A 10,409-nucleotide genomic window follows, 5' to 3' on the forward strand; every position below is an offset into this window, starting at 1 on the left:
GCAGGTTCCCCACTTCTTCCATGACCTTCCCTCTCCTTTGCTTGTCTTCTCATGCCCAGCATGATATCATCAACTCTTTTCAAGAGTTTGTTCAGGCCAGGGAGCACACCTTTGTAATTGTCCAATAAGAACTGTAATGCTTTTGTGGAGGCTGAGGGAGAATGAATCATCAATAATAATCCAAGAGGCAAGCGTGCTTAACTTCAGCCGCCGAAGCCCCTTGTACATCATTATAAGCAAAGGGAAGCTGATTTACTGCAAACTATTACCTTTTCCTTTTGTCTACGGCCCAAATCCGTCTTCTTGAGGTGGGTGATGAACATGAGGCCATGGTCCAAGACTGGACAGAGGTCCCAAGTACCCCTGGCTAGAAAGCATGAAGTTGGATCTAAGTGATTCCATCAGGCTTTTGGATCTAAAATGATTTCCTCTGCTATCTAGCCCACAAGACACGTTCAGTGGATGTGCGACCAGCGCAGCATCCTTTGGTTCCTCTGTCACTCTCCAGGAAGTGAGTGGGCAAAGGCGGATCTGGTACCTGGCTGCCAGTGCACAAGCTGCATCACCTCATCCTGAATGGCAGCTTGCCTGCAGACGTTGTTGACATACGATAACTAGCTCGTGTGTTTCAAGAAGGATTTCAGCAGGGATCTTCTAGATGCCGTAGTGATAAAAATTTATTGCTACTCATCCCTCTGCGGATTAAGCAATGGTTACTTTAGAACCTGTTAAGTGCAGCCCTCGGGCAGCATGAAAAGACCTGTATAAAGTTTTTGGACAATGTGTCTAACAGTGTGATTTAAAGACAGTCAAATAAGACAGAAGGCATGTATGTATAAGATTTGCCAACCAGTCTGATGTTGTGCTCATGTCTTGGAATGGTACACATAACAGTAGTAGTCTTGCTGAAGTCATTTAAGTTCAACTTACAGGAGAAAGTGATTCTTCATGATACCAAGAGTTAAAGAACTGAGCTTTATTCTGTGGGCTTTTAAGTATCAGTCGTGTGGCACATTGGCCTCAAGCATCATCATTCCATCATTGCCTTCATTTTATATCAAACTTATCTGGTTTATGTCTCAGTCAGTCCCATGTATTTACAAGCAATGAGTTCAGTAGAAAAAACTGTCTCAAATTATTTTTGCTCCAAGTAGAACCCATATCCCTCCATTCCCCTCTTCTCGCTGGCTTCTTCTTGTGGTTTCTTAGGACTTTCCCTGGCACGAACACACAACCCTGAGGCTTTGAAAGATCATGTATCAGTGACAGACAAGTCTGCAGCTGCATGAATGAGGAAAAAAGCTTTATTAAATGTGTACAGAGTGCATGATGTCACCCACGTGAAATTAGGGTAGAACAGGAAGGAGGAGCAGATGAATGAAGCTGACTGCTTTCTGTGACACAACCCCACCACATACGGCCTCAGACAACGTTTGGTTCAGCTCGCTGCTCTCTGGAGCCTGGGGTCAAGGGTCCAGAGCTGCTTGCCCTCCTAGCGAGTGGTGAGCGCAACCTGCTCCCGGGAGGAGACCACCTTCCCATCCTGCACCTCCTCAACGATCGTGCGGACCTGACGGGAAGATGTCATGACTGCAAAAGGAAAGCGGAGGACAATTATTCAGGGGGCAGGAAGAGGGAAATTTCTTAACACATTATTGGATGTTGCATGTTCTTAAGGAAGATGTGGGAAATTCCACAAGGTACTGGAAAATGCTGTTTTAAAGAGCCCTACATTGGCTAGGAAGACAGAAGAGCCAGGCTGATGGGAAAGCTCAAAAAGGCAAAAGGCACGCTCCCTGAATGTGTGCTGTTGCTTGATTTTTAAGGTCTGTGTAAAGCCAGAACACTGGCTGCTCAATCATGAAGCCCATTTAGGGCAAATCATTCCTGTGGTAAAGGAGTGCAAGGTATTTCCCTTCCTGACAGCTTTTTCCTGTGTTTAGCAGTTGTAAGATGCACACAAGCTCTCTTGACTGCTGTCACTCTGATACAGCCAGCGAGGCGGCACAGCATGCCTGAGGAGTGATTTTCATTCCATCAGTTTGGCAGCTGCTCTAAAAGCAGGTCTCAAAGCTGTTTGTTATAAATGTGTGTAGCAAGATAGGTGCTTACCATCTCTGCCCGAGTGTGAGGACATAGCGGAGGAGTACTGGGAAGAGATGCTACAAGATAAGGAGAAAAACAAAAAGAAGTTAGGGACAAAATCCTTTTTTGTTGTTACACAGGCTCTGTATTCAGGCAGAAGGAAAGCAGAAAAGTCTCATAGCGGTTGCAAAAGCCACTGCTCCGCTCGGTGTCTCCTGGAGGGCAGAGGGGCCACTGCCCCTTCCAGCAGTGAAAGGAGCCTGTTACAGCATCTCACTGCAGACAGACACAAGGGACAGAGCCACGGGGCATCCGTGTCGGGTATGAACATAAAGATGAACCGTGAAAGCTGCAATCAGACTGAATCCCCAGACAGCATATTTTGTGTCTATTACCCGTCTCTTCCCGATGTGCCCTCCCAAGTGAAACCCCTCTACGTACTGGGCGTCCTCGCCCTCCAGGAGCCGGCGGTACGTGGCGATCTCCTGCTCCAGGCGGGATTTGACGTCCAGGAGGACCCTGTACTCGTGGTTCTGGCGCTCCATGTCACACCGCAGCTCGGCCAGCTGCTCCTCCACGCTGGTGATCAGCCCCTGGAGCTGGGCCAGCTGGGTGCCGTAACGGGCTTCTGTGTCAGCCAAGGTGCCCTCCAACGCCGCTTTCTGCGTGCAGAGGAGAGGGATGGGCTCAGGGCAGGGACGGAGGGCAGGAGGGATGGAAGCACCCACGCGTCCCCTGGCCCACGCTCCTGCGTGCCCCCTCCCCACAGGCAGCCGGCCCCTCATACCGTGCTGAGCTGGGACTGCAGGTCGATCTCCAGGCTCTGGATGGTGCGTCGTAGCTCTGTGATCTCCGTCTTGCCGCTCTGAAGCTGCTCCGTGTTGATGGCCACCTCCCGGTTCAGCTCTTCCGTCTGCAACAAGGCAAAACCGTGCCGTTACAGCACCATCGAGCAGGCACAGCCTCGGGTCCCACGTGCCCCGCTGCGCTGCCGGCGAGCCAGCTCACCTTGCTGAAGAACCACTGCTCGGCGTCCCTGCGGTTCTTGTCCGCCAGGCTCTCGTACTGCTCCCTCATCTCAGCCAGGATCTTGGTGAGGTCGATTCCAGGAGCAGCATCCATCTCCACGCTGATCTCTCCACCCCCCTGCCCGCGCAGGGCATTCATTTCCTGGCAGAAAAGAGACACGTGATACCCGTCACAGTGAAATCGGTATATTCCCATCATGACAAATTTCTTATTTGCACCCAGCACACCAACCCCACAGACCTTCTCCTGGAGTTTCTGTCTGAAGGGATTGTTTCCCTCCCCCTTACCCACTCGAGTGTCTCCTGACAGCCCTAATTGCAGAGACACTCCTGCACATTTGACCTCACCACTTCCCATTGTGCACAAGGTACATTTTGTAGGTCCCAGTTTGAGCCTGTCTCTGTGCTCACCTCCTCGTGGTTCTTCTTGAGGTAGGCCAGCTCCTCCTTCAGGTTCTCAATCTGCATCTCCAGGTCAGCTCTGGCCAGGGTGAGCTCATCCAGGACTCTGCGCAGACCGTTGATGTCGGCCTCCACGCTCAGGCGCGCGCCCTCTCCCATCTCAAACCTGGGAACACACACACACAGTTGCACCGTGGAGCCCAGCTGATACAGGTTTTTTCTTGTTGTTTCTTTCCCCACCTTGGCATATTTCTGCCAAGCATCTTTTAGTAAATGTGCATGCACGGCTCTCCACAGTGCAGGAATGTCTCCAGGCAATGCTGTGTCCAGGAAGAGATGTACACTTCCCAAATGTCACACTTTTAGTGAGCAGTGACCTGGTGGAGCAACTTCAGTTGCAGAAAGCAATGAAAAGCTTTAAACAGACTGGCTTTTCCCTCCCTTCTCATAAGAACTCTTGAAGGCGTTGGACTTACTTGGTTCTGAAGTCATCAGCTGCCAGCCTGGCATTGTCAATCTGTAAGACGATGTTGGCATTTTCAACAGTTGCAGCAAGAATCTGGGGGGGGATAAAAGAAAGCAAAAGAGTGAAAAAGTAGTTCCAAAAAATGGCATTCTGCTGCCTGATTTCCCATTCAGAAGGAGGACTGGAGCAGCACTGAACCTCCTGCCTCTTGGGCTGGACTTCCGTGTGGACTCTGCAAACAGGATACTCATGCTCAATCTTTCATTGGCACTGGCTCGATCTTGTGAAGACACTGGCATACGCACATGCCACAGCCTGTTGCCCCTGCCAGAGTGGCATCTCCAGGTGCTCACACCATGCTCAGAGTCCTGGCAGCACTCTGGGCTTTGTCTGGCAATGCTGAACAGCCCAGCTGAGAAGGAAAAAAAGGTTGAGGAAGGAGTGCCTTGTGTCTGAATCGTTTTGCTTTCGTAATTACACCTGAGGTGCAAATACCTGTTTTGGGATTTTGAAAATTATTGGCCATTTAATGAGCAGTAATTTCTGTAGCTACAAGCTAATGAAAAGCTCTCACTGAGTTCTGATGCTTCAGGGGATATCCAAGCAATAATCCAGGAATACTGATGTGGTAATTTCCCAGCTGCGGTGCAGGAGGGGAGGGGAGGGTCTGCCTCCCTCTGGATCATGAGCAGAGGGTTTCTGTGAGACCCAGCACTTCATTGCTCAAATCTGGAGACAGCTTCTGCCTCCACATGTTTCTGTGCTCCAGATCAGAACACACCTGACAAGCTGGAATGTGAAGAGAAGCTTTGTGTGTCAAGGCAAGAGCTCTCCACCCCAAGGTGAAGCCCAAGAGAAGGGTTAAAGAACTGAAAAATTCTAGGTATGTGATTTCCCCCAGGGGCTGACCCCTGAGCCTGTCAGCAGCTGCCCCATTTCCCTGGTATTTGCTCTCACAGACCAGGTATTGTCATTACGCAACCGCCCACACCTCCATCCCCTCCAGTGGAGCCTGAGCTGACTAAGGTTGCTGTCACCTCGAGTAGGCAGTGGTGAAGGACCAGGCAATCAGCTCATGATGAGTAATGTGGGCAGAGGGAGGACAGCGATGGCAGGGTAGAAGAGGAAGGACAGATTCTGGTGCTTTTGTTCAAGGACCTTTGCCTGAAATCAGCCAGGGAGCTGCTAAGAATAAAGAAACGAGCTTGGCCATGATTTCATCTACTGCATTTTAGAGCAGGGCACACACCTAACTTCAGCACCTCTGAAGCCACCTACCACAACCCAGTACGTTCTGACTCCTGGATTTTCTTTTGTGTCTGTGTTTGCACCTCCCAAAGAACAAGCATCCCATAGGGCAGTTTCTTTCTTTTTTAACCTCTACCTTGAGCCTCCTATCAGGCTAGAAAAGATGTGATTTGTAGGATATTTATGAAAAAGACTTAGCATCTTCGTTTGCGTATCATTCAGTAGTGAACAGTGCCAAAGAGATAACGTGTCCCTGCCTGCAGAGTGCTTAATCAGGAGCCTGGCAGAGGGAGCACATACTTGGGGCATAAGTAGCATCGAGGAAAGGCAGGGAATGACTGGCGTGGCAGCACGCACCCTGTAGCATCAGGTAACCTGAAGCAATGGCTGATAGCCTCTGACTCCTGCTTTCCTGCCCCGTCTTTCTCCCTACACTGAAACAGTCAATAGAAAACCCATCTTTGTGCCTTGTGGAGGACATGATCAAGAAAATGCTGTTCATAAATTATGACTATTATTTCCAAGCATGCTCTTTCTGTTTTCCCATCTCAGACCAATCACCTGTCATTTGTTAATACTCTTCCCTTCAGCTTTTAGGAACAGGGTCATCTTTTTAAAAGTGACTTTAATCAAGATGTCTTGGTAATCACAGCATCCTACCTTGTTCCTGAGCTCCTCGATAGTCCTGTAGTAGGGGCTGTAGTCACGGTCTGGACCAGGTCCCTGCTTCTTGTACCATTCCCTGATCTTGACCTCCAGGTCAGTGTTGGCCTCCTCCAGGGCACGCACTTTGTCCAGGTAGACAGCCAGGCGGTCGTTGAGGTTCTGCATCGTCTCCTTTTCGCCGGCCGGGAGGATGCCATCGCCACCTCCAAAGCCACCTCCAAAGCCACCTCCAAAGCCAGCCCCAAAGCCGGCCCCAAAGCCAGCCCCATAGCTACCCCCAAAGCCGCCACCGAGGCCCCCTCCTACGCTGCTGCAGTAGCTGCCCCCAGCGCCACGCCCCCCCCCTTTAGCCACTTCCGAGCCCCGAGACAATGCGGGAAGAGACAGAGTAGCTGCCAGAGCCTCCGTGGACGCTGGGGGCTCTGTACCCTCCTCCCCCAACACGCACAGAGGAAAGCCTGCTGGAGCCTCCACCCAGGCCACCAAATCCCTTGAGGGAGGTGGAGGAGGAGTATTGCCTGACAGTGGTGCTCATGGCGAAGGCTGGCGGAGGCTGGAGGGCTGGAGAGAGACACCCGGCTCGGCAGCGCCGACAGCGAGGGCTCGCCTCCCCCCTGCCTGCAGCCCTTTATAGCCCGGGCAGGAGGCGTTGCCGGCGCTTTTTTTTCTGTTGCATTCCCAGTGATTTTCATCACTCCTAAAATCTGAGCCAACTTCCAGAATCGTCATTTTTGCCTTTGTTCTATTCATGCTTTTTGTCATCTTCCACTAGAAACTTTTTATCTCACAAAGGGCGTCTTTATGCTTCTTCCGTTTCCAAGTAAATAGGCAGGTGTGATTCAAAGTAGGAGGCTCCTTGCTCAGGGCTACATTTTAATACTGCTTTGTACTGTTAGCTCTGAAACGGAGCTATTCAGACAGCGTTTTGATCGAGTACTTCAGCATCTCTTTTGCTGTGTCTTTTTGTCCAAGCTACTACAGTTTCCTGTCTCTACTCACATTGTACACACAGCACACCTGCAGGGACAACAACCATGTCGTGAAGCCCTGAATGTACATCTACAGTCCCATGAGTACAATGGTGCTAGAAGGAACTTGGCTACCAATCCTGGAAATACAAATCCTCTCTTTTATCCACAAAGAGAGATGTTCTGTAATGAAAAAGCAATGAAAAGGGAGTTCATGCTTCAGGGCTCATTCAATTCTTCACTTTGCTTCAGAGACCACCCAAGAGTGGAGGAATATGAAAAGGCAATAAGCAGGATGTTTTGTGGTGTTCTTTGTGAATGAGAGCCTAGCAAACCATTCAGAAGGGGCAGGGTATGGCTACCAGGTAGCTTAACTTAAAAATTATGAGATGCTCCAGGAAAAAAATGTGGAATAGCATAAAGTAGATGAAAGGAAAAAAGCTCCTGGTCTCTAAGCACTGTGAACAAGAGTGCCAAGTTGACAGTAACATAGCTTAGCAGCTAATGCAACGACGGTATCTGTGATTAACATCTCAATCAGTTGTGACTAGGGCGGACAACTTCAGTGTGAGTTTGGAGTTTACAGCTCCCATATAAACAGAGCTTCAGGAGAGATACCGGTTCCTCTGAAGAGCAAAAAGGCTCAAAAAATGAGTGCACCAGGCATGGTCAACCTCCACTGACTGTTCTCTGTGCTGACCGGCATCACAGCAGAAACCACAAATCTGAGTGTCACTAGCTAATAAGGCAGGGTGTGGAGGAGAAGATATTTCTCATGTGTCTGCATGGTGAATTGTTTGACTGTCTTCACAGACAGGCCCCAACAACCCCTTCCCAACAGCCAAGTTCTTCCTTAGATCATCTGCCAAAGGAGGGGGGAAAGAGTATGGAAATAAGCAACAAAGGTACATTTCTGAGTGGCTTTAAAGGGCATGACTCCCTCCCCTCTATCTGAAGAAAGCTGGAAACGATACAGGAGTGGGATGTGTCCTTGGAATATCAGGAGTTGCCTGCTATGGAGAAGCACAGCTAGCAATGTTCCCATTTGCCACTGGTGAATGGAGACAAGTCTGCGTGGCTTGGAGAACTGGAATCCCCACCCTGTTTATTCTGGCCGGAGAAGGGGTTCAGTCTCTTGGCGGCAGCATCTTCTTGTCGCATGAGCGCCAGCAGACGGGGCGCGGAGCCAGCAGACGCCCACTTTCTGCTCACCTTCCCCAGGTGCGGATGGCAAAGGCGCAGCAGCACGGGGGCAGCTGGGACGTGTAGCTCCAAGGAATGCGCTTTCTCCCCGTCTTCATTTCCTCACCTTCACCCGGGTGAAGGGCAGAACTCGTGGGTTGTCCCCGCTGAGTGCAGCGGTGGCACAAAGAAAGGGGAACGTCAGTGACAAAACCAGTACAGAGCCGCCGTGCAAGTCCAAACACTCAGCCTTGACATGAGCAAAGGCTTTCAGACCAGTCAGCCAGCAGCAATAATCAGCTTCCCACAGACAGGCTGTAGGATGAATAACTGTCACAACATTACAAGGTTAAGAGCGTATTCTTTCTTTACATGAAATTGCCTTTTCTTTCATCTTTTGTTTCCTATTTAACTGCTGTGTCATAAAAATATACATTGCTCAAAATATCTATGATATTTTGATAATACCACAAGGCAGCAATTAAAATCATAAGGTGTTAATTAAGAATTAAAACAACATATTAAAAATTCTAAGATATTATTTACATGACCTCCCACTGAACACAACCACAAATTCTTTGTATCGCACTCTCTTTCAAATAAAAGGCTGAGTATTAAATCAGACTCTGCCTCCGTTTCATGAGCACATGCACACTGTGAGCCTATTTTTTATACATTTCAAAATCAGAATGCCAGTTCTATGGCATAATAGTAATATTATGGTAGCACATTGGTGTTTAAACATGCAATTCTGTCTTACTTCAGGAGGAAAACGGAGATGAAGTTCTGGCTCCAAACATACATATCAGCAGACCTAGTAGATGAAACTAACTGGACAAAAACACTTCTGTTTATTTTAGTGCACTTACAAAGTTTGCCCTAGTATCAAATTATCATAGGAAAGTTCCCTAAAATGAGCTGAAAAGCCACACCTTAATGTCTCTTTCTAAAGTGGTCTTTTATGTCAGATTAACTCAGTGTAGCCTGAGAAGTCAAACCATCTTTCTGGAATAAATATCACTTTCTGAAACCTGCCTCAAGCTGCCGCTGCCTGTCTGCATAAGCCACCACCTGCAGCTCCCTCCTCAATGGGTTTCTTAAGGTCAGGACTAATTATTAATGCTTAAGGCAGGAGAGAATCAACATCTGTTTTCCACACCTCCCTCACAATTTGCAGTAGCAGGAGTAATTAAAACAGGGGGTTTTGTTAGCAAAGTATTATTTGTTGTTTCTATAGCAACACGGGTGTGCCCAGACTTTTCCAGGAGAAAAATATAAAGCAAGGATGAATTCCAGCGAGGCACCTTCAGCATCCCCACGCCGGGTGTCGCAAAGGTGGCAGTTGGAGGGGCATGACCACCACGGGGAGCTCAGAGGAGCTGCGAGAGGTGTCAGTGGTCCCTGCACCATCCACGGGGAGAAGAGGGGGTCCCTAAGAGGTGACCTGGGAAGCCCCAAGTGTTAACTGCGGGCTGTGTCTGTCCCTACCCTTCTTAGGCATCTGAGCTCGGGCTGCGCAACACCTGCCCTCATCCAGCCCCAGGGCATGGAGCACCCCTCGGGGGCACCCCTCAGGCTCGTTCAAGGGTGCGGGAGCAGAGAGAGCGCAGTCTGTAGGACTGCAGAGATGCTGTGGCTGGAAGAGCCTCAGATCAGGAATCATGCCCTGTTATTTTACTTGTGGCCCGTCCGCGATGCACCACGAGGGTGTGCAGTGGCAAAGTGGTGGGAGCCGTTCTCCTGACCACAGCGCTCCTTTACTGGGTTGTGTTTATGTGTCCTTTGGTGGAATCTGAGTGGAAATGAGATCACTGTTTGTCAGCAGTAAGCTTCAAAACCAAAGCCATGTCTACCACAAGTCGGTGGATGCTGAGAGTACTTTAAGCCGGCTCGCGCAGGGCTGCTGCGCTCAGGGCTGCTGCGCAGGGTGCACAGGGCAGCTGCTGCCCTGCACGTGTCGCAGAGGATTGGCTCTGCGTGGACAGGGGGGATACAGCCCCAGCCGGCACCGGGCAGAGCTGCATGGCTGCAGCACGGGGTGCCTCAAGACCGTGCATCCCTGCCCCTGCTACCTCGGCTTGTGGTGTAGATGATGTACTGCGGGGATCCTTTCAACGTTTTGAAAAAAAACTGAATTCTCACTTATCTCCCCATAAAATCCAGGCAGATTTTCTGGAAAGGGGTCTTAAAACTGTGTGGCCAGCTTTATTCTTACACACATTCAGCAGCGTTTCTCTGAATCATCCCATTGATTTAGAAGTTGGATTTATGAAGTAATAAATGTGGCAGAATCCAGCCAAGAATGTGTCTGAACTGGCTTTCCAGGAACGGCTGGGTCGGCTGATGGCAGCATGAACTGCTGCG

At 49.7% G+C, this 10,409-nt stretch overlaps 1 protein-coding gene across 1 annotated transcript; it reads right to left on the reverse strand.

Annotated features, from left to right (window-relative positions):
- Window positions 1-1,492: 1,492 nt before the first annotated feature.
- Window positions 1,493-6,430, reverse strand: LOC103901675 (keratin, type I cytoskeletal 14). Its single transcript, XM_009282601.1, has 9 exons — window positions 6,258-6,430; window positions 5,890-6,214; window positions 3,992-4,074; window positions 3,525-3,681; window positions 3,094-3,255; window positions 2,873-2,998; window positions 2,527-2,747; window positions 2,113-2,162; window positions 1,493-1,590 (listed from the first exon to the last, which is right to left on the reverse strand). Exons 1-9 carry the CDS (start codon window positions 6,428-6,430, stop codon window positions 1,493-1,495), a joined length of 1,395 nt encoding a protein of 464 aa, XP_009280876.1.
- Between the last annotated feature and the right edge of the window lie 3,979 nt (window positions 6,431-10,409).

This window comes from Aptenodytes forsteri, unplaced genomic scaffold (assembly GCF_000699145.1).
Source record: "Aptenodytes forsteri isolate BGI_AS27 unplaced genomic scaffold, ASM69914v1 Scaffold492, whole genome shotgun sequence".
Lineage (NCBI taxonomy): Eukaryota > Metazoa > Chordata > Aves > Sphenisciformes > Spheniscidae > Aptenodytes > Aptenodytes forsteri.

Bases quoted from the DNA above. Each gene is read 5' to 3' on its own strand.
- LOC103901675 (XM_009282601.1), bottom strand. From the start codon at position 6,430: ATGAGCACCACTGTCAGGCAATACTCCTCCTCCACCTCCCTCAAGGGA. The intron at 2,163-2,526 runs GTACGTAGAGGG...CTTATCTTGTAG, and splicing joins CTGGAGGGCGAGGACGCCCA to CATCTCTTCCCAGTACTCCT. The intron at 1,591-2,112 runs GTAAGCACCTAT...TTCCTTTTGCAG, and splicing joins CTCACACTCGGGCAGAGATG to TCATGACATCTTCCCGTCAG.